The sequence below is a fragment of the Antechinus flavipes genome, chromosome 6 (genome assembly GCF_016432865.1).
Source record: "Antechinus flavipes isolate AdamAnt ecotype Samford, QLD, Australia chromosome 6, AdamAnt_v2, whole genome shotgun sequence".
NCBI classification, from domain to species: domain Eukaryota; kingdom Metazoa; phylum Chordata; class Mammalia; order Dasyuromorphia; family Dasyuridae; genus Antechinus; species Antechinus flavipes.
Window position 1 is genome coordinate 214,902,820 of NC_067403.1, and position 24,478 is coordinate 214,927,297.

The window sequence follows — 24,478 nt, forward strand, 5'->3', positions numbered from 1 at the left end:
TGTTTTAGAAAAGTTTTAATTTGAACAATTTATGATTAAAAATACATTATATAAATAATTCCTTCTTTCATAGACTTGATTAAGATTCATTCCTACCTTTACAAAAAGACATTACTGTAAGAACATGGGATCAAAGACATTAAAAAATATAGCTATAGGCCCACCTATTTAGAAATACAATATTATACATTGCACTTCTTGTGCAAAGTGCAGTAGAATGTTGTTCTGATATGCCAATATAATTTAGTTTTCAAGAGTAAATTGTAACTAAGAACAGTTACTCTGTGGAATATCACAGGTACAGAGTATTTCGTTGAAATAATGAATCTTTCCCAGAAGGTAATGTACCTGAGTTCAATATTCTTTCATTAATTTTGTAGTATTAAAGACTGTACTTATACAAATATATATATATATACACACATATATATGTATACATATACACACACATTAAAGTAAGAGTCTGCTCTGCATTAAGCAGTTGTTAAACATATTTACAACTTTTCTGGGGTAGTACCTGTTCTCCAAATAAGCATGTTAAAATTTTTTGTGTTAAGCTCTCTTCCTATTAATTCAAATATTTATTAAGCATCAAGGTTTGGCTGACATCATTAGTGGACATCTTCTGTAGACACTTCAAGCTTTCGCTGTGGGACAAAGAGAGGTCCCAGAGAGGTTTTATGAGCACCATCCAAATCGTCACAAGTTGGAGCCAGTTTAGTCGGTCCTCCTGGTGTTCGAAAGAAGTTTTCAGTCATTAATTGTGATCCTTTGGGTGTCACTGGAACAGGCTAATTGAAAGGAAATGGAAAAGAAAATCAGTCAAGACTAAATATATGTTTAACGGGAACATAAAAATTGGCCTAGTCTAACATTTAACATGTTGAAAATACAGCATATCTAGACACCTGCTATGCAAATCACAACAAGTTGTTCACTTGTGATTTTCATACTAGTTTTCATTGAGGCAAGATGATAAACAATAGCTAGGTTATTCACTGGAGCCTTAAACTCCAATGACAATGTATCTGAGGGGACTCTGTAAAGGAGAAGGATCTCTCTATGTTCACCATGTCTCTTAGATCACCACATGTAGACCTATATGTTTGAAGTGTAGCCAAGAAATGCAAATGATTGTTTGCCATTCTGTCAAAAGGCTGACTAGAACGTATTTTCAAGAAACTATATAGAATAATCTAGTAGGAATATTGTATAAATCTTCTCAAATGTAGCTTTTTTTTAGCCTTTTTGTGAAGAAGACATCCTTTATACCATAAGTAGCTCTTCTCATACTCAAATGGGGAAAAAAAAAATTCAGCAGTTCCCAATGGAGCTAATTCATTTTTCCATTGTATGGTAGATGTTAGGTTATTACCATTTTTTATTTATAACATGATCAAAAGGGGAATCAGAATACTTAGCTGTCATAATAATCCCTAAAATGAGAATGAAAAAATAACTATAAAAGAAAGTCATCTAAGGAAGATGTTCCAACATGAAAATGACATTTAGATCTTATTAGCATAGCAAACAATGACTCATATATCAAATGAAATTAAAATGGCTTAATTAGTCAACAGTCCTACCTGCTGGCCTGTAGTCACAGTGATGGATTGTCCATTCACCTGACCACGTCCTGGCACAGGTGACTCGTGCTTGGTGACCTTCCCTTGCTGCATGCCTGTGGTCTCAGATGGAGCGCTAACAGGCTCTGTTCTTGGAGATGCTGGAACAGAGCCAGCACCAGCATTTGCAGACACCTGCACACCTGGAGATATTAACCCTAAATGTTGCAGGGTAAAGTTTACGATGGCTGAACTCGGGTTTTGGACAGGAATGGAATGGCTTGAAGAAGGAAGGGATGGGCTGTTCACAACAGGTACGGTTCCTACAGAGGTTGGTGAGACCATCAGTTTCAAAGGTGTAACATGAAAAGTGGGAAAATTCACAGCACTGAGGTCAGATGTTGTCACAGGAATAACACCTACAAGGCAAAAGCAGAAAACAAAATATGAAAAGAAGAGGTAAGTGACTGAAAGGTTGATATAGCTCAAGTACATGACAGCCACTCACCTATGAACAAGTTTTTTAGGTTTTTTAATAATTTATTTTTTCCCCAACTACATGTTAAAAAAAAGTTTACATTTTTTTTTCAGATGGAAGTTTTAAAGCAAACACACCTGTAATTGGCGAGTTGTAGATCCTATTATTTGGAGAACAAGCACCTGCATTTTCTTTGTGAGACAAAATGGACTCTGTACTAAGCGACGGGCACTGTGTGAGAGGAATGAGATATCCTGATGGAAACAAGGTCTGGAAAACAAGGAGAGGTGGTTTTGCTACACAAAGTGAAAAAAAAACAAAAACATGTCTGCTTTCTTCTTAGGCTGATGGGATTCAGCTATTTATCATGCACAGTTTATAGGAAAACAATTATTTTGGAATTGTTTCTTAGTCTTCTAGTGGCTTCCTGAGGAAATCAATTCTTAGAGGTCCTGAAATGGTTCTTAGAAATTTTTCCTGCAGTTTCAAAAAAGGATGAAGATATCTACCCACAAGATGAGCAGCTTTGTGGCTCAGTGGATAGTATGCAGGTTTGAAGTCAAAAGACTTATCTTTCTGAGTTCAAATCTGACTTCATATATTTACTATTTGTGTCATTTCACCTTTTTTGCCTTAGTTACCTCTGTAAAATGAGTTGGAGAAGAAAAGGGCAAATCACTCTGCAGTACTGTTGTCAAGAAAACCCCAAAAGGGGTCACAAAGAGTGAAAATAACATCTGCCTGAGATACCATGTTTACTGAATATAAATATGGGTTTCCTGAAGAACCAGAGAAGCTCATTACCACAAAATGCTAAAATCTTGTTTTGACCTCTCAGACATAAAGAGAATTATCAAAGGACCAAATCAGATTTAAATGAAGGTGGCAGCTGGACTTATCAAATCATCTATTTCAAAGATTCTCAAGATGCTACAAGGAATGGTAAATGGATAACGATTATAATCATGTTCTTAAGATTTGATAGAAGATGGAAAAGAAAAAATGTATTTTTTAAAATGGGATCACTCTGTGAAACAGTATAACTCTGAACAAAAACCTCCAAATTCCCCCAAACTTGTCAAGTTCTTCTGAATATGGAAAGTCCTGGTCATCACTTCTTCTCACTTACATCTGCCTTATCATTACACCATGCAAGAAGGAGAAAACATTCATGAGGAAATCAAATGCTTAAAAAATCCATTTCAACCCGAACATGAGAAAACCAGCCAACAATTAAAGGCATTTCTTCTAAATTTTATCTGCCATAAAACCCTTTTCTTTTTCAAGATAATTCTAGAAACAGAAATAGCACCAAGAGATTAGTCTGAAGATCTGAGAGTCCTTGCTCTTCCATTCCCCATTCTAGCTCAGTGAAATTGGGAAATCAGTTACTTTTTTAGGACTGTTTCCTCACAAAATGAAAGGATTAGTTTAAATCTCTAAGGTCTACTAGAACTTTTCCAGCTTAAAAGGCCATTGGGGCAGATTGGGTTTTACCTTTCTTTGTATCCCTGGTTAGTACAAAGTAAGTGCTTCTGACTGATTATGATTCTATATGTCCACCAAGTAATTCACTCTTGGACAATGAAGCTGTCTCTAAGTTGTCAGTTTACTATAATGCTTCATCTTTGTAGAGATGGCACTGACTTTCTATGATACTATGCTCACCAAAGGCAATCTCTTGACTCCTAGAGTTAGGTAATGTTTTATTTTGGGGAGCAGCTAGGTGGTACAGTGGATAGAATACTACTCTGGATTCAAATTCAAATCTAGCCTTAGATGCCTACTAGCTAGGTGACTGAGATAAAGTAATTTCTGCTTGCCTCAGTTTGCCCATCTTGAATATGGAGATAATAGCGCCTTCCTCCCAGGATGGTTATGAGGATGAAAGGAGATGATATTTATAAAATGCTTAGCAAAGGGCTTGGCACATAGTAGGAACTATATAAATGTTAGCTATTAATTAACATAGTTAAAACTAGAAGGAATCTGAGAAGTCATCTAGTCCAAGTTCCTAATTTTACAGAGGAGGAAACGTAAGTCCTTGAAAAGAATGACTTGCACATGGTCTCAGTTAGTTAATGACAAAATTGAAATTTGATCTATTTCCTTGTTCAAGTCAGGACCACTCTAGCCAAAAGGTTGGACAATGAATGGCTGTTATTTTTCAGCCACAACAACTTATAAAGACTGTCTACTAAAATATGGAGGGGTTGCAATCTGTATGAGTGGAGGCAGTATCCATATTATTGCAATTACATTAAAATCACAGAATCTCAGAGTTTGAAAGGCCATAGAGAGCAGCTCACCCAGCCTGGACCTACAGAGTAATCCCTCTGCACCATTTTTAATAAGTGCTCATCCAATACCACTTTCAAATCTGCCCTGAAAACAAATCCATTACTGCTAGAGAAGAGTGTATTCCTAATTAGAAGCAGCTAGGGGGCACAACGGATAGAGTGCTGAGCATGAGATCAAGAAGACCTGAGTCTAACTCCCCCTTCAGACACTTAGTAGTTGTGTGACACTGGACAAGGCATGTAACCTATTTCCCTCAGTTTCTTCAAGTGTAAAATGTGGATAATAATATTAGGGGTTCCTGCCTCCCAAAGGCTTTATAAGGATCAAATGGCATCTTTGTAAAGCACTTTTAGCTCAGTGCCTGGCACAGAGTAGTCTTTCTATAAAGGCTTATTGCCTCCCCCTCTTTCTCTTCTAAAGACCTCTCCAGTCCTAAAGCTTTACAAGATTTCAGGCTTACAAATGCTGAAAGAACAGTAAAATCTTACAAGATTATGAAATAGAAGAGGTAAAATCCTTAAGGTATTTAGCAATGTTTTAGGGTCTTATGACCTCATGATAAGGTCTTTGAAGTTCATTGAAATATTTCAGACCACTGTCGCATATATCCCAGGAGCTTAAAAAATATACTAGGCAAAGAGATCCCCAATGTAGTTCCTTTTCTACTTCTCTTTCTTAAAAATGATATTACTATCATAATATCAGAAAAAAAAATCCATATTGGGAATGATCATTGCAAGGCCTATAGTCAGCCTAAAGTGAAACAACTCATTAGCTAGAACTGTACTAACAATAGATAATACCCAACAGTTTGTGTGTTTTAGAAAATCTCAAACTTATTTACATATACCCTTTTCCACAAATTATATATCTTCAGAAAATTCCTGTAAATATATCTACAATAGAAGTACAACATTCACTAAACACAGAAACTCAAATAGTGAGATTAATTTGCCCAAGGTCAAATAAGAAATTGCTAACAAAGCAAAAACTGAAAGCCAATTCTATTTCCATGGATTATATCATCTTCCACACAGAATTTAATTTATTTATATATGAAAAGTTAACATATCAATATCCTTACAAAATCCACATATCCCATTTCCTAAGGCTACCAATGTCCACTTTAAGTTTTCTATCTATATGTTTCTTTGTAAATGTATTTTAAGTGACTTGACAGTGAAATAAATTTTAAAGATGGGGGGGGGAGAAGAGATTTTAGGATTTCTCTTCCAATCACTAAATATTTAAGTGACTCTGTAGGGTGTGACTCAGAGAATAGCTTTTATAAAGACTGTTGGAAGTGCATATTCATTTGGCGCTACCTCAACTCATAAATTCCTTCAACCTATTAGAACAGGTGCTCATGTACCATATAACTGCCGGGAACACTTAACTTAAGAGCCAGTACTGGGATTGCTTGAAAGTTCCTCAAGTAATCCCGCCTGCAAAGGTTAAAGGCGCTGAGCGGTGATCCTAGGCAGGAGATTAACTGTATGTGATGCCTGGAGCTCAGTTTAGGACGCCGAGAAGGGCATCTACTTCTACTGAGAAGCTGCTTCTGAGTCTGGAAGGTTCGTAAACCGCTAACTACTGGACTAACCCCCTAAGGGAGCTTCTGGGTCTGAACAATGAAGGACTTCACTTACTGCTGGGACATTTTCCAGTCCTTTTAGGTCCTCTTTAAATTTTTTTTTGGAACTGTTGTCCTCCAGCACATTCTGTCTCTTCAAACATCTTTCGGCAGTTGGTTCTCTTTCCTCGTTTCTTGAGATTTGTCCTTCAGAGGTGGGCAACGCTTTCCCAGGCTTAGTGGTGACATCAGATTTGACCACATCATTAGCGATTTTTTCCGTGGTCACTTTTGTAATACTCTCAGCAGAACCTTTAATTCCAGTTACATTAGTACAGGGAACAGTATGTACTGTGGAATTCAGGTTTTGGGGTGTCACAGTTTGGGCCTGGGAAGGATGCAGATAGATTGCATAGGAGGCGCCCGAATGGGCATGAGGCATAATTACAGGCACTGCAGAAGATAAGGGGCTGTGGATCAGAGGTAGGACACCTAGCGGCTGAATGAGAGATGGTGTCTGGGAGGAAGCCAAGCTTCGGTTAGGCTCAGAATTTGCTATGAAGTCAAGAGATTGACAGTGCACAGTAGGTCTTGTCAATTGCATTTTCACCTTCTTTTTTAGTTCACTAAAAAACAAAATAAAAATCCACCCATTGAAAAATCAATAATAACAATTATGAAACATTCTTTCATTTCAAATTTTTAGGTTAAAAAAAAATTTAGTTTTTTATGGGAGCTTATGTAAAATCCCAATATTATTTGAAAGTAATTTGAAAGCTGAGTAATAATAATAATAAAAAAAAAATCACACCAGTTCCTAAGTTTAATCAATATTCTTGGGTAAGATAAGCAAACCAAGTAAATCAGAGGAAATTAATTCAGCACATTATTAAAACCCAGCCTACCTTGATTGCTCTTCTAATTGCATTTTGCAAATAGCTGCAAGTTGAGCCATTTTACTTGGGAAGGGCGCTGACTTCAGAGAACTCTCAGCTGGTAAAATAGAATGATGTAGATTAAGGCAAAGAACAGACACATTTTTCCATACAAAACCACCATGAGAGGAGTTGTATGAAAACATTTAATGTTTTTGTCCCAAAGTCATTAAGCAAATTAGACTCCATAAAATTCTATTCGTACCACTTGCTTCATGCATGATTTAGAAGCTGAGAACATTTGAGTGAATAAAGGTTATTATAATTCTCTAATTTACTGAATTAATTTAATAGATTCTAAAGCAATTCAATAAAAATGCTTTGTGGTAGAAAGAGCCTATTACTGTTAGTGGAACATCCTAAAGTCTTCTTTGTCAAATACCTACCTTTACTGGTCTTGATGGGGCTACTGGGAGCTGAATTAATCTTTCTTCGGTCATTTTCTATACTCTTTACTAGTTTTATTAGAGATGGATGCCTAGTAAAGTTTGGTTTCCCAGTGGCAGAGAAAAGATTCTTAGCACACTGTTCTTTAGAAGAATGAGATGGCTCCAAATCACATGAGTCAAAAGAAGTTACAGGACTCAGAACTGAAACACAAGAGATCAATGCATTACAACGTATACAGTGGATTAAATACATATGCACTTAAATTAAAAATGTTCTTCTGAGCATCCTTTAAGTAATAATTACTAACATCTCATAAAAGAAGAAATCAAAAATTGTCCTCAGTGGAGAGCTACAGACTAAAAATTTAGATGTTAACAGTGAAGTCAAGTTGGCTGCATGATGAAGAAAAAGTCAGCCATAGTTTCAAAGATCACTGAGCTGCAAAATAATAACACTGATGATGCCTTCTATCCATCCACAGAGTTTTTTACACTTTCCTCAAGTGCTTTCATGATGACATTTCATTCTCTGGGCTTTGAAAGTGAAGGTGGAGTTGTATTTTTAAATTATATTTGTTTTCCTTTGATTATCTAGAAATAATTTTCTTGAAGTAGGCATTGAATAGGAGACATCTTAAGAAGAGGTGCTTGTTGAAAGACTCAATGTTTTTCAATCACTTCATGTATTTTAAGAGATCATGCTGATTATAAAGTGGATATGATCCAGGTGAGTATGTATAGCTGTAGGGGCAGTCCCCTGAGCTCAGAATAATCGAGGAAAAGATCCTGTTGTTTGGAATTTAGGAAAATGAGCACTGATTACAATGATCACTATCATATAAGCCTCCCTTTTTAAAACCACTGTTCTCCTATGGAAGCTATTGTTGAGAATTATAGACACCACAATCTTCAAATTATAAGAAACTTGCAAAATGCAGTAATAAAAATAAAAAGACTATATTATTAACAATGCCATGTCTAAGTGATGGAAGAGATATGATGAGAGGATGCGTGTGACTTAAAAAAAAAAGGAGATTGTGTTTCAAATGTTTTTCCTCTTTCCTTTTCCCTACTTCTTCCTCTGGACAGCAAGTAATCTAATATATGTTAAATATGTGCAGTTCTTTTATACATATTTCCACAATTACTATGCTGCACAAGAAAAATCAGATCAAAAAGGAAAAAAAATAAGAAAACAAAATGCAATAGGTAATATATGATTACATAACACATGTAATCATATATTACAGATAAGAAATTAAACAGTCTGAACATCATACTGGTACATTTAAGGCAGTGAAACTATAGAAGTAATCTTCAGCTATGATGTCTGGAAACTCAATAGTGGATTTATAAAGATGTTTCTAAGAAAAATAAGAAGAGAGCTATAGGGAGAACTGAGAATTGCAAAAGTTAATCAACCAAAAACCATTTATTAAGCACAAACTATATCCCAAGCATTGTGTCAGACAATGGGATAGAGAAAAAAATGAAACTCTCAAGGGGCTTAAATTCTATTTAGGGAAACAAGGTATAGGACATATAGAATACATGCCAAATAAATACAAAGTAATACAAAGGAAGCAAAAACAAAACATAACTAAACAAATAATCCAAAAAAACACACAACAAAACTCCACTAGGATATGGGAAGATCAGGAAAGGGTTCGTTGATAAGTTGGTGACTGAGCTGACAGCTCAGTTTTGAAGGAAATTAAGGATTCCAAGAGGTTGAGATAAGAAACACATTCCAAGCATGGAAAAACAGCCTAGATTATTGGCAACTTTGGAGAAAGCAATTGAGTCATAAGATCGGGAGCCAGCTTTAAAAGGGTTGAGAAGTGAGTAAAAGGAGAGGAAATAGAGGCAAAAAATGAGTAAGTTTTCTTTAACAAGTTTGACAGTGACAGCAAGGGTGGATAAGTGATAAGTTTGAGGGATAGCAAGATTGAGAGCATGTTTGCTAGCAGCAAGAAAGTAACCTTATAATAGGGAAATCATTAAGATGAGAGACAGAATAATTGTTTTGGGGCCAATCTGCCAAAGAAAGGAGGAGAGGATGGGATCAAAGTTGGTTTTAGCAAGGAAAAGAGTCATTTCTTTATAAGAGACTAAAAGTAAAAAAGAGGGGAATGGAGGATGTCATGAAGAGATGTAGAGAAGGGGGAAAGAAGGAGCTCACAGGTCAATGGCTTCTATATTCTTGGTGAGATGTGAAACAAGGAAAGTGAGCTGACAGAGGATGGGAGGGAGAGTTGTTTTTATTTTTTTTAATTTTTGAAGCTTTTTATTTTCAAAATATATGCATGGAAAATTGTCAATATTCACCCTTGCAAAACCTTGTGTTCCAAATTTTTTTCTCTCTCCTTCCCCCTATCCCTTTCCCTAGGCAGCAAGTAATCCAATCTATGTTAAATATGTGCAGTTCTTCTATACATATTTCCACAATTACCATGCTGCAAAAGAAAAACCAGATCAAAAAGGGAAAAAATGAGAAAATAAAATACAAGCAAATTAACAAAAAAAAGTAAAAATACTATGTTGTGGTCCACACTCGGCCCCAGTCCTGACTCAGTACAGATGGTTCTAAGGAAACATATTTGAGGTATGCTTTCACAATCTCTTGGGGGGTGGGGGGTGGGAGGTGGATGAGAAATTCTCTATATGTATATTAAATCAAAACAATGGAGCCAAGAAAAGGAAGAAAAAAATACACACCTGTGGAATTTGGACAGATTTCTGGTCCTGTCCATTTAAAAGCTGGTTTTCGCCCTCTTTCCTCTGTAACATGAACTTTCTTGATAAGCTCCAGACTACTCAGAACATTTGCTATATCATATAGCCTTCTAATTTTAGCTGGAATCAAGTAAATGGAACAATTAATTGAAGATTCTTTTAGTCTGTTTTCCCAAACATTTTCACATGAAAATAAATACTATATTTATTTAATATAACCAAACTGTCAAAGAAGTAAAAAAGTGAGTCTACTTTTCTAAGTTATTCCAGTGGCAATATTTACTTGTCCATTTTTTCAAGCCATCTCAAAAGATTATGATCTCATCAGATAGTCCCTCTAGTAAGACAGGGTAGTACAGGAGAAAGAACACTGTTTAAAGATTTACAGATTTCCAGGTTTAAATCCTGCCACTGTCCCTATTACCGATGTAAATTTGGGCAAATCATTTAACTTTTTTTAAGCTTCAGTTTTCATGAACCTATAAAATGAGAAGTATGGACTGGATAGCCTATAATCCCTTTCAGGTTGATATTTATATTCTATGATGTAGATGGCAATACTTCTAGGCTCCTCTTACCACCAAATTCATCACTTGGTAGCTAATTTTCCAGGAATGAGAAAATAACAGGCAAGTATTTTAAATATTGGTTATTATGTTTTGTTCTTGAGGACCAAAAAGACATTACTATGTTAGAGTCAAGTTAGTATGTCCAACTGTGGCTGATCAGACCAATACAAGCTTAGAATGCTCAGCCACAGACCAGACACAAACAATTCCTATGAACATTTGAGGTGGAATGTTTAACTCTGTACATCTTGCATTTCTTCTGAGCTAATGCAATTCTGCTTTGCTCACAGAGCATAGCACCTTCTCTGACAAGGGCACACCACGCTGGGTGGTCCTGTTCATGTCATACAATCTATTCTAAAATTAATTTTTCTTTGACCTAATCGAAGTTCATCATGGTGAGCGCACAGCATGGCATTTTCCTGCGAGTAGCAATCGCAATGTCATGAACCTGTCATTCATTTTAAACATAAGAATTTGTTGAGTCTTAAATTTTGAATGAACAGAAACACATCTTGATGAAAGAAACTGGCACTGAGGTAATTATTATATATATTATATATATATTTCAATGGCTTAATTCTTAAGAGTCTTTCAATATGTTGTGCAGAATTTTATAGGAGAAGGTAATAAGAGGTACAAAGCAGAATCTACTTTTGGTTTTTCTTTGTAGTTATAACTCACACTTGAATACAGCTTTAAGATTTGCAAAGGGCTTATGGAACCCTAAGGCAAAATTTCACAAGATAAAAGAACTGAGATTCAGAAAACTTAGATGACATAAGGATAGACAGCTAGGTAGGGTCGGATGGGATTTGAATTTCTGTCTGCTGACATCAGTTTTCTCTCTAACATACGAAGCTCCTTCTTGGTCATTTCTAACAATGATATATAACACGACCAAGTTAAAGACCGAGCTACATTCTGTAGTTTTGAAAAGCCAGCCTACACTGGCATATATATTATTGAAAAGGCCTGTATATACCTCCCCAGTGATGTGCCATCATAGCAAATGGTAACCATTTATAAATTTAGTTGTGTCTTCATAGCCGAGCCAGAGGGTTCTTAACTCCCCGGGGTTTTAACGAATTATACTGATTTCAGAAGTAAAGGATGAATCTAAAGCTGTGTCTAGACAAATAAAATGAAATGGAGAGTGGAACATTGTCTGTTGTAACCCAAATGCATAATACAGACAATTTTCCCTTGTGGAAATGGCAGATTTTTCAACCCAAATGATGTGGATTATTGCCTTGATTTTCCATTTCCTTCTGTCTTCATAGGTACATTAATAGGTAAGGAAATCTCTGTACTTCTTAGCTTACAGGGTTTTAAGGAAGATGATGCTTTGCAAACCTTAACAAAGCTATATAATGTAAGTTGTTATTATGATGATAACAAGTTGGTTTATCCCTAGCACAGTAGAGATATTCTATACAAACAGTTCATTTATGTGATAATGTTTCTTGCTAAGCTGTCAAAGATAAAAGGGCTGTTGGGTGCCTTACTGAGAAGTAAAAATAACTGCTAACATTTACATTGTTTCTTAATTTTTGCACATCTCCTTCTTTCGATCCTCCGAAGAGGGAGGGGCTGTTGCTATCCCAGTTTTATAGAATAAGAGACAGGATTGATGATCAATAGATGAAAGGGATCCTCAAGGCTAGCTACTATAAAGTATTGGAGACAAAAAGAAGTAAAGTGACATGCTTGTCCAAGGTCACATATTTAATTAGAGTCAGAAGCAGGATTTGAACCCCGCCTTCTGACTGCAGAGTCAGCCATTTTTTCCACTGTACCAAGAACCAATCTGGGCAATTTAAAGAAGCTAATAATGCTTATAATGCTTTTAGTCACAAAAATGTGAGTGTGTCTGAAAGTATCAGAAGAAGGATGACAAAAATAAACAAAAAGATTTGTCCTTAGAATGTTGAGAGAGAAAAAAAGTATGTTCAAGCTTGCTTTAACAGTTCTGTTTTATGTCTCTTAAAATTCCGAAGCTGTTGAGAACTAGAAGGGAAACAGGAAGCACAGCTTTAGTCTTGCTTGCCCTATCAGGGCCCACCAGCTTTGGGCTCCCATTCTTGGCCAGAACTCAAGGAACGCATCCCTCTCTTGTTTCCTGTATTCCATGTCACAGTATCTAAGACAGTAACTAGTCTTTTTTTATTTTCAAAAGTGCATTTCCCATAGGCAGTGAATATAGACAAGAGGCAGAAATAGCACTGAACTAGGAGTCAGAAGGCCAATGTTCTAATCTCAACTATTCTGCTATTACCATGCCAGCTTGGTCTGTTAACTTCTCTTGGAGGAATTTCCTTAGGTGAAAAATGAGGAGACAGAATTAAGTTCTACCTTCCAGTTTCTAACTTCCTCAGTTTCTTCAGTTATGATATAGCAAAAAGAACACTGGATTTACTATCATGATATGGCTTCAAAATCTATCCCCACTTTTTGGTACTTGTGAGACCTTGGCCAGGTCATAATCTCTCTGGGTCTCACTCTCCACCTTTGAAATATCAAGGAGTTGGATTCAAGACCCTATGATCTTACAAGATTTATGTATGGTTGATTTCAGGTGCTGTTCTACACGCCAGCTAAGGAAGTTGGAAGCAGGATGACACATAGGTAGAATGGGATCTCTGGTGAGTGTCAAAGCCCCATCTGAGAGGAGAGACGTGACTAAGCTGTTGCTCCCATGTTTCTTTCTTTGCTAAGCTCCCTTCTCTAGAGTTTGCTAGGATTCCCAATAAGGAGAAGAATGCATATAGCAGAGGACTCTCTCCCTCCTTCCTCTGCTCAAAGACTCTCCCAACAGTAACTATGTCCTCTTCTAGTCCATTTCAAGGCTTCAATAAAATGAAAGTAGTTCCTCAACAAAAGAGATTCTTAGAGTAGAAGTGATGGTGAGGATGGGGGTAGGAGCTAAGGCTTCCCAAAAATGTTTGAACCCCCTCCTCTCCTGAAAACTTCCTGGGTTTAGAAGAAATTAACAAATATTGTTCTTTGTTTTTACTTTAAATGTTAAATATTCTGACCCAAATGCCTTTTCTAGAAATAAGACCTACTGTGTTTTCGAGAACCGTGGAAAACAATTTAGAGAGCTATTTTTGGCATCAAATATAATTATCTCTGACAAAATGAATCCTATCTGATTTAGAGCACTATATCACAACTTCCAAAGGAATTTAAAAACAGCCTAAGAGGCTGCAATTATACACCAAGTCTTTATTAGTAAATTCTCAAGCTGGATTTGAACGTCAGTAAATCTAAGCAATATTAGCAGCACACTTACTTTTAAACTTGCTTTTATCCAAGTCTTCTACATGGTCCTCACCAATTAAAATTTTGGCGGCAACTTCAAGGCTTACTATTTGAGGGGTGGATACAAGAAACAGCATCACAAATTTCTGGCTCATCACTCTTAAGGACTTGTCTTTTCGACTATTTACAGAGGCTATGCAAAAAAAAGAGAGAAGGGATTAAAAAAATTAAAATCACTGAGAAGCTGAAATATATATGGTTAAAAAAAGTTGAAAATGACACAACTTGTAACATGCATGACAACTATAAAATTTTGAAAAAGACCCATATTTTCTTTATAAAGAAAAATTAAACATACAAACAGCTCTTTTCAAAAAAAAAAAAAAAAAGGTCTTACCTGCTCTAAATTCTACTCCAGGAAGTTCCACAAAGCACATATCAGAATGTCCATTTTGACCAGAGCCAGGTTTCACTGTGGGCTCTTCACTTTTGTCACTATTGAAATCAAACTCTTGCTCATACTCTCTCTTCTTGATCATCATGATCTGTTCTGCATATTTGTTCTCCATACCAACGCTTTTCAAAGTTCCAAGGGTTTTGTTGAGATTGTGACGTCCATGCCAAGTATATCTGTTCTTTGCCAGGCGACTGACCATATGCAAACTTTCTAGGACATTCACAATATCATAAATACGTCTACGCTCCACATCTACAAAAAAAAGGACAATTAACTATTACTTTCAAATTATCTTAAGAAGATTCTTTAGGGTACTTTAAATTGGATTTTTTTTTCCTTTAGTTTTGATGAAGTTTTAACTAATAAAAATATTAACTTCAAGCACATTGATAATATATCTGGAAAAACAAATAAAATAGACATTGATAGGCCATATTTTCAGCCCATTTTTGACAATTATGGGTATAAATAATTCTGTGATATTAAGGTATTTAGACTATTCCATATTTTGGAATGTCATAAAGAATTTAGAATTCACATGTTCAATACCTTTCTTTCAGATGCAATGGCTGCTATTCTTAATTCTAAATGGCAAAAATTTAAAAAAAACAAAAAAACAAAAAAAAAACACTGCTTCAAGAATGCCAATAACGTCACTACAACAAGATGATTACAAACAATCCATGAATGTATTCATAGATATTCCCTTCAATGATGATGAAAGCAAACCATCTACGCATGTCATTCCTACGAAAGTTTTGTCCACTTCCTCCCATATGTTCATCACAAAAGGTCCACCTATGTGTTGCAGCCTTTCTTACTTTGTCTTGACCTTGAAAGGAGGTCAAAGGAGTATAGTCCGATGGTCATCCCTCACTATCACCATGTGACCAGCCCATCTTCTTTTTCTCTCACATATTTCTTTGATGGAACCCTTTACTCCTTTGTAGTTCCTTATATTCCTTATATAGTATCCTTATGTAATATATATCCTTATATAGTAGTGCTATAAGCCTGTTGCTGTCCACCATAGGCATTTCCATTGCCTTTTGAATGATTTTCAATTTTAATTCTTTGTAGACGCTAATATTCCATAATTTGTAGTCAGGAGAGTAATACCAGAAGAATAGTAATATTAAAAAGATTGATTGTTTCAAGTCCCAGAACACTGTAGAGCTTCTCGCATGACATCCATAATTGTTTAAAAAGAGCAATCTAACTATCCACACAGGAAAACCAAGTGGATGAAAAATGCTTATTGTCCTGATTATGATATGCAGTTGGATGGACAATCTATAGAACTCATCCATCAGAAGATATATACATACATATACAAATACATACTGTACAAACACTGCAAGTGGACAATGAGTTGAACTCATAACTGAACAGGAGGAGGAAAGCAGGCTGGACTGCCTTTGGAAAATGGCAAGTTCTTTTAATGATCCCAAACTTCTCCCTGAAACAAAGGTCCATCTTTTTAATATGAAATGATATTATGGACAAAATAGACCAATCCAAGTTGTATAATTTTTAAATGTGACATTTTATCTGCTAGTATGTTTAAAATATATTAATATGTTTTATATTATATATACATGTATATGTATATATAATATAAAACATATTAATATATTTTAAACATACATTAAAAAACTTTAAAAACCCTTAAGATTTGAGGTATTTTCTCTATAGGTTGATAAATTATATTATTATTATATTATTGAAATCATAGTTACATTGATTTGTATGTCTATTACATGCAGATTTTTTGATTCACTTCAGTAGCTCAAAATATGGCCACATACCCAGTTTTGATTTTAAGATATGATTTAATAGTTTTGCATTTATATGACTAAGTATAGTATATGTTTAAGGAAGGGGATATGGGAGGACAGGATGTAAAAAGATACAAAGATACAACCCCAACAACCTTCCTTAGCACCACTGTGCCAAAGTTAATGAACTTAACAAACCCATTAGTCTTCATGATAACATTGAAGTTTGGTTAATTTCCACTTTAAAAAGCAGAGGAAAGCAGAAGGAAAGAAATCACTTGTGAACACAGTAAGCTAGAGGCTCAGCCTGAAAAACATATTCAAAATACGAATTTTCATAGTTAGACATTCAGAAGATCCTAGACTTGAGAGCTGGAATGCACTAATCTAACCCCCTCATTTTAGATGAATTAGTAAGTAGCATAGATAGCATTTGAACCTAGATCCCATGACTACAGATCCCTTATTTTCCACCATATTACTTTCTCCATGAAACTATTTTTGCCTTTGAATGTTTCAAAGCTTTCTTTTAAAAATCACATGATAGAAATGTTTTTGGAATATACTTGTACCTTCAAAATATCTTATTCCATTTGCCTCATCAAGACATAGGAAGAGAGTTTATGTTGTGTTCTCCAAGGCTATATGCATGGAGTACAAAGTGAATAGACAATAGTTCTGGCAATTGACCAAATAAATAAGGTCCAAAGCTGAGTCTCTAAATACAGAGAAGTTTCTCATCAGAATTCCGAGGAATTTTTCCTCGATCAGAAAAGTAGGCAGAAAATCACACAAAATTCACACAATTCTAAGATTATCTACAAACACTAATTTAACCTAATTATATACTACTTTCAAGCTTTGCAAGGATTAAGTATGCAAGACCAGCAAGAACATATTCTCAAATAAATAAAAACTATTCAATTTTTACTTTAGAAACTTACCATACCAGTTGGGCCATATTCAACTGATAAAAGATTATTAGATTAGGACAGATCGCCATGAGTATATATTTGTTGTTCAGTCATGTCCGACTCTTCATAACCCCATTCAGGGTTTCTTGGCAAAGATACTGGAGTGGTTTGCAATTTCCTTCTCCAGCTCATTTTCCAGATGAGGAAACTGAGGAAAACAGGGTTAAGTGACTTGCCCAGGGTCACATAGCTAGTAAGTGTCTGAAGCCATGTTTGAACTCAGGAAGATGAGTCTTCCTGACTCCAGGCCCAGCACTCTATACCATGTAGCTGTCCCATATATATACATGTATATATAGTCACTCTAATACATTCACACACACACACACACACACACACACACATACACACACACACACATTCATATACTTACTGAGCTCTTCTGCTACTTCATCAAGACAAATGTCATTATTCACAGCAGGGTTAGGATAGTTAGGATATCGTGCTAAGAATTTATGACACAATAATCCTAAACTTTTTTCTTTACGACTTGGTTGAGATTTCTCATATTCATCTCCAGATAAATGTTCCTGCACAAGAAGATAAAAATTACTTTAAATATAGAAATGTAAAGCTTGACAGATTTATTAGGGGCACCTGCGCTTAATGACTAATACTTACACCATGTGCTATAGTTTCAACAGCTGCAAAGCTTTGAAAAAAGAAATATACTAGTAAACCTTACTTGGCAGATTTGAAAAGCAATCTAATTCTAAAAATACCAGCATCCCAGAATTCCTAAAATTTTTTGGCTAAAACCATGTCTTATTTTAAATTAGATAAATGACAGTGATCTCTCAAAATTGTTCCTGCTGCCATTCTTTCAGTATCTTCATTGGTCAAACAGTATCCTGAGCCCTTTAAAAACCTACATGTAAACAATCTTTGGCCTCAAGGATTCCAGTCCTATTGTCAGACAATCCTCTTTTCTGATCTCTGTTTCGGATTTCAGGACTAGCAGCACTGATCAACATTTTAAGGTTCGCTGTTGGCGTCCATGGTTCACCTGGAGAGATTTCCTTAGGCTTTGTGGGTGTTGTTAATGGTCCAAAGTTGGGCTGAATCTCTGCTAATACTGAATTTGAAGTAGCTGACTCCTTCTGTGGAGTTTTTATCAATATCCTTTTATGTGGCTCAAAGAAATGATTTTCCTGTAATCAGAAAAAAAAAAAATTACATTCATGATATAATAAATATCTTCATCTTAATTAATTTACAAATAGAGATCTGAATTCAAATCTATTTTTATCATTCCTTGTATAACCTTGGAGAGGTCCTTTCTCTTTGCTTAGCTCAGTTTATCTATTTCCAAAATGAGGTGAACTTGATAAAGTTGTAGAATCTGAGATGGAAGGGACTTCAGAGGCCATTTAGTCCAACATGTACTCTTCCATATTCTCAGGAAGTAGCCATCAAGCTTCAATTGACAGCATACAGTGAAGGGGCTTACTGCTACCAGAGGGATTGTATTCATTTCTTGTCTGAGGTCTCTTCCAACTTTAAACTTTATTCATCTTTAGGTTTATAAATATTTTCAGAAAAGAAAAGTCAGAAAGATTATAAAAAAAAAAGAATAAGAAAAACAAGTAGAAATGATAATATCCATTAGCAATCTGCCCAGATGTTACACTCCTATGACCTCTAATAATCTGTGCAAAAAACAGGGAAGGGCCAAACAAGATCTGGAGTCAAAGGACTTGAATTTAAATCCAACTCTGTATTGTACAATCTGGGTAAGTCATTTACCCTCTAAGCCTTCATTTACTCATCTATAAAATTAAGGCATTGGATTAGGCCTTCTCCAGCTCTAAATCCTAGGACCCCAAGATATTGTTAAGGAAGAATGTAGCTGTTATTGATCTTGTAACCAGGCTTGTTGGACAATCTGTCGCTAAAGTCTGTGTGTTACACTTTAAAAACAGCTCTTAGAATAGAGCAATGCTCAAGATTTTCCACAAGGGCAGATAAGTTCAAAATATAGGAAAAGTCACGAAGGAAACCAGACTCCCTGGAGCTGAATCACTTTGCTGTCGATACAATAAGCTCTCCAGGCACAGGCTAAGGGCCTGGTTAGGTAACATGACCCTGGAGAAGCCGGAGCTATCTCTATTTTTGTACATTGGCCTATAGGCAGGAAGCCTTGCTGCAGGAGAGATTAATGCCCTTATTTGGCATACTGACAGCAGTTGCCGTCTTCCTGCTTCTGGAGCTCAGCCATTCTGCCTCCCTCATTACAGTAACAGAATAGCCATTTAATATTACCATTAATTACCTAGAAATCAAACATTGCCTCAAACCTTCTATATCTAATGTTTTGATCCATTTTAAAAGTCTTTTTAGTTTGAAAAGATTCAAAGCTAATATAGTGCACTTCATGATGAGATAAAATTCAATGGTTATTCACCATATCAAACAAGCACCAGGCCCATGGGGCAATAGAGATATGGAATGAATTAAGGCTGGCTCATGGTCACACTTAGGAGCACAATACAACTCCTGACCATTAGAGGGCAGCAGAGCTCCTGACTGGAGTATAAGACAATGGCTAACTCTCCGCTATCTCATGTTCCACCATTTGCATCCTAACCACAATTAACACTGGTAGTTCCCCAGATTCCTGCTTTGAGCAATTTCTACCTTTCTCCCTTCCAACGCGGAACACCATGACATCATCAGAATTAAAAATGCTGGTGCCCCCAAAAGAAGTGCAAAGACATCATGAATGAGTGACTTGGGAACAAGAAGTAACTGCCTAAATGATTTCCCCAAAAAAGAAACCATGTCACTCCCCTATTCAATCAATATCAGCAATTCCCTTTTATCTTCAGAATGAAATATCAATTCTTATTTTTGGCATTTAAAGTTTAAAACTTTACAGCCCAGTTTTTTAATTTTATCAGATATTCTCCCCTTGATGCTCTCTCCAGTCCAGTCAAATAGCCCTCCTTCCTGTTCCTCACATAAAACACTCCATCTTTCCTCTTTATTCTTTTGCACTGAAAGACATTGCCTTCTCTCACTTCATCCCTCAGAATCTTTCATAATTCAGTTCAAGTATTGATGCAGAGTGAAGTAAGCAGAGCCAAGGAAAAAATGTACTCAATAACTAAACTGTATAGAGCTATACACTAAAAAATCAATTGTTGTTCAGTCATGGCAGACTCTTTGTGACTCCTTTTTAGGTTTTCTTGGAGAGATAGTGGTTTGCTATTTCCTTCTCCAAATTATACAGATCAAGCATAAAATCACTCAACTAAAGAGGTACAAAAAAAGGCTCTCTCAATCCACTCCTTTGTGGGAGGTTCACAAGCTCTACACCTTGAGCATATTCTTGGACATCTTTCAGTGTAATGATCAGTTTTGTGCTGGTTTTTTCCTTTAAAAAAATGACTATTTGTTCTACAGGATAGTTCTCTGGGATGGGGAAAAGGGGTACTTGTAATAACCATGATCATGTAAGAAAAAGAAGATAGCAACAAAAAACTTATTTTAAAAAGCATTCATTTATTTTATATATACATGCTTTCTTCCTTGGTAGAAATGTAAGCTCTCTGAGGCTCAAGGATTGTTTATTTTTGTGTTATCTTCAGAGCTTAGCATCATACACATATAAGGCACATGAAAAATGCTTATCAACTGATTAACTGCAGTAGTATTAAAGTCTCATCAATGACACATGTGACTGAGAGAAGATGGGCTGGTCATGTAATAAAAGTGAAAGATGAGTCTGATCATGCATTAGTGTCCGTGAAACATTAAATACCAGAGTATAACTTCCAGCACAATGAGTGTGTCCCCTAAGTACAATTTATTGAAGGATAAGGACCAAGAATTACACAAGCTAAGGTATGAATGGGTTATATTCTGCACAGGTAAGGGGTGAGATCAAAGACTCATCAAAGTATCTATTTTAAACTTGAACTTGTAGGATGCAAAGCCCTAAAATAGTACACGTTCCTGATGATCATAAACTCACAACACTTTAGAGCTGGAAGAGGCTTTGATAGAGTGGGAAGAAGACTTAGATCTGAAAGCAGGGACTAGGGATGAACTCCTAGCTGAGTCACTAACTGTATGACATTGTGCAAGTTCTTGGACATCTGGGGGCTTCAGGTTCCTCAACTGTAAAACAAGAGGGATGGCCTCCTCTAGTGCCTTTGAACATGAAGCCTGTGTACGACGCTCTCCAGGTCCTTTGCTTTACAGAGAAATGGTACAGGGGAGAGACAACAACTAGCCACCAAGGGGAAATTAGCACCTAGTTCATCAGATTGCCAATTCAGGCTCTTTCTCTATTTCTGTCAAGGGCACCACCCTCCTTCCAGACATTCAGATTTGGTTCCTTTCCCTTGTCTAAAATATTCAATCAGCCACCATATCTTATCCTCTCTACAGCCACATTCTCTCTTACATTTTCCATTTTCTCCATTCTCACTGCCACCATACCGGCTCAGGCCTTCATCATCTGCGTGGTCTATACCAATAGCCTCCTTATTGGTGTCCCAGTCTCAAATCTCTCTCTCTATAGCAATCCATCCTCCTCAATCACCAAAGTGATTTTCTAAGGAGTAAGAAAGGACTGTGTCATTCTCCTACTCAGTAAACTCCAAGGGCTCCCATTGTCTCTAGGAACAAAAAGAAGCTCTTTTGTTTCACTTTGAAAGCCCTTTACAACCTGACTCTAGCCCTGCTTTTGTAATCTTATTATATATTACATGCCCTCCCACACTCTGCTCTAGCCCAACTGGCCTTGTTCTTCTTTACATGGGATACTCCATCTCCCATCTCCAAGACAATGCATGGATTGCTGTCCTCTCCAGGTTGGGAACACACTCCCTCCTCTTAGGTAATGTTTTTTCCTTCAAAATTCTGCCCAGGTACCACCTTCTACACAAAGTTTTCCCAGATGCCTCCCTCTTCTATTCCCCTCCTTCCATCCCCTCTGGTTTACCTTGAATTTATTCTATTTGATAATGTATATATAAGATAAAATGTATAAAATAGAATGTAACCTCTTGGATCAGAAGCTGTTTCACTTTTGACTTTATATTTCTCAGGACCTAATACAATGCTATGTACAAAAGAGCAACTTAATAAATGATTATTGATTAATTTCCATTATTGATTCAATGCAGAAACAAGTCTGTTCTTACTCCTCAGTAACTTTATATTCTTGGATTAAAGAGAATCCATACAACTTTAGTTGGAATTAACAGCAATCATTGTTAGCATCCACATTAGAGATGTTGCCCAAATAAGATTTTTCATAATGGAGACAAATCACTTGGGTTTGATTTCCTCAACTCGAACTCTGGGAATTAGAAGGAACTGGATGGTTGCTATTCTACTTCAACTAACAGTAATGAGAGGCATTCTTAATCTTCTATATTTAACTTCTGGGAACAAGGGGGTATACTTGTTTGCACATATTTTTATGGTTTATCATAGTCATCTGGATAATATATGAGAGCTGGGGGGAAGAGGGAAAGATCATCCTTGGTAAAGGAAATCAACTCTGAAATCTTGTGAGACCGATTCACTGTAGAGTACCCAGCAAAATCTTGGTGATAATATTACCTTCAGAATTGTCAAAGTGAAAATGAAAATACTGCACTTAGAATGGCACCAAAATTTTTGGGACACTATATTTTTCAGTTTTAACAGCTTAACAAGACTATTAGGAGACTATGTATATCATTTACTCCTTTTGTATGATAGATGTGTTCATATTCTATTCTTACAGCATTTTTTCATCTGATTTTTGATGGTCAATCTTTGACCTAAACTACTGAAAATTGTAGAATAATTTCATAGATCTAGGATCAACTGCATAGAACTTCCTTTTTTTTTTTCTTTTACATTGGCACAAACAAATTAGTTTGTTTTTTTTTTTTAACCCCTCTGTCTTCACAGAGAAATTTATAGAAGAGGATGTGGTCTCAGTAAAGTACCCCTCCAAAAAAAACCCCTCCAAAACCAAACCCCCAAACCTTAGCTTTATTTAATAAGTTTAGGCACCATTTTCTTGAAAAGAAAAAAACAAATAAACAAACCCTGAAAGTCAGAGTAAAGTAAGAGGCATTACACTTTAAAATTGTAGAAATATATGGATATGGAAATCACAATACCTTTTCATTCTCCATTTTGTAAACTCTTCATATATTTTCTTAAAAATTAAAGATGTTGATTTTCTCTTAGAAATTCTGATGGCTCATACATGCCAGCATATATTATTTTTTTAAATAAATTTGTAATATCCTTCAAGACAAAAAGAAAAAAGTTAATTTTTTAAAAAGGGAAAATATAATGCACAAGAGAAGATTATTTCTTGGAAAGTCTAATGGAGCCTTTGCCTGTCACCCAGCTCTCTGAAAGAAATATGAAAACCAAAAGGAAATGGGCTACACTTTTATTACTGGTATAGATATGATAACCAATGATAACTTTTCAGAATTCTGATGGAGATATAATTAAACAGCAAATGATGGAAAGAATTTCAAATTGTGGCTATAACCCAATGATAAGTAATCAGGCAGCTAACAAATACACATACCAATTTAAATAATTTATTGTGTGTGTGTGTGTGTGTGTGTGTGTGTGTGTGTATGGTGGCCATAGTAAGCACAATTGCAATGGTGTAAGGAATTCTCAATAGGGAAATTCCTTCCTGATATAGCTACATATACAATTCGATAATTTGTTGCTAAGGATTCATTACTATTTTTTTCAAAAAATTTTTTTTCTTTCTCTAGGCTAGTCTTTATTTACCCGGGAAATCCAAAAGGCATCCCGCTAAGAGCCCTAGGGCTCTGAGTGCCACTAGCGCGGGTCCAAGGAACTTCCCTCTCTGCCTAACTGCCCCTCCCCTCCGCCCACCTTGAGGACAGTTCCTTGACAGCTTCCTCGTGGTCTCCAGGGTAACAGGCGCAGACCAATGAGAGGTCCGGTCGCCCGCCCGCGATTGGTTCTCTGGACAGGGGGCGGGCCCCAACCTTCAGACTTCGATTTAAAAATTTGGCGGGGAAAACCCGGACCGTGGCGGGTGCCGCCCAGCAGAGCGCGGGGATTGCGAGCTGGAAGGCGGGCAGGTCGGCCGGCGACCCCGCGCCGTCGCTAGCGCCAGCAGCCCCTTTCCCATCCCCCCAGATCTCCCCGGGAAGCCCCCGGCCCCTGCCCCACCCCCCTTAGCGCGGGAGCTCGGCTCCTCCTTCCGCGGGCGCCGGAGGGGGAGGCGGGAAACCGCCGGGCCGCCTTCCCGCCCCCTCGGGCCGGCCGGGCTCTACTCGGCTGGGCCGCCCGGCTAGGGAATGCCCGGTGTCCCGGATCCCTGCAGGGACCGCGGCCGTCCGACTGGGCCCGGGAGCCCCCTCACCTGTCGGGGTGGGCGGCCCCCGGTAGGAGGGAAGGAGGCCGCCTCTGCTGCTCCTGCTGCTCCTCCTCCTCCTCTTCCTAGTTCCCT

General features: G+C 36.8%; 1 protein-coding gene across 1 annotated transcript; it reads right to left on the reverse strand.

The window, feature by feature from the left end:
* E2F8 (E2F transcription factor 8) lies at positions 1-24,478 on the reverse strand. Its single transcript, XM_051964608.1, has 13 exons — positions 24,392-24,478; positions 23,148-23,277; positions 17,892-18,170; positions 17,393-17,549; positions 14,208-14,519; positions 13,842-14,003; positions 9,960-10,097; positions 7,239-7,442; positions 6,823-6,910; positions 5,994-6,543; positions 2,181-2,313; positions 1,587-1,984; positions 1-791 (listed from the first exon to the last, which is right to left on the reverse strand). The coding sequence occupies exons 2-13, from the start codon at positions 23,160-23,162 to the stop codon at positions 612-614; spliced, it is 2,616 nt and encodes an 871-aa protein (XP_051820568.1). The 5' UTR covers positions 23,163-23,277; positions 24,392-24,478; the 3' UTR covers positions 1-611.

Bases quoted from the DNA above. Each gene is read 5' to 3' on its own strand.
- E2F8 (XM_051964608.1), bottom strand. The intron at 17,550-17,891 runs GTAGGTTTTTAA...CTTCTTGTGCAG, and splicing joins AGGCCAAAGATTGTTTACAT to GAACATTTATCTGGAGATGA. The intron at 14,520-17,392 runs GTAAGTATATGA...TTTTTTTTGTAG, and splicing joins TGAAGTAGCAGAAGAGCTCA to ATGTGGAGCGTAGACGTATT.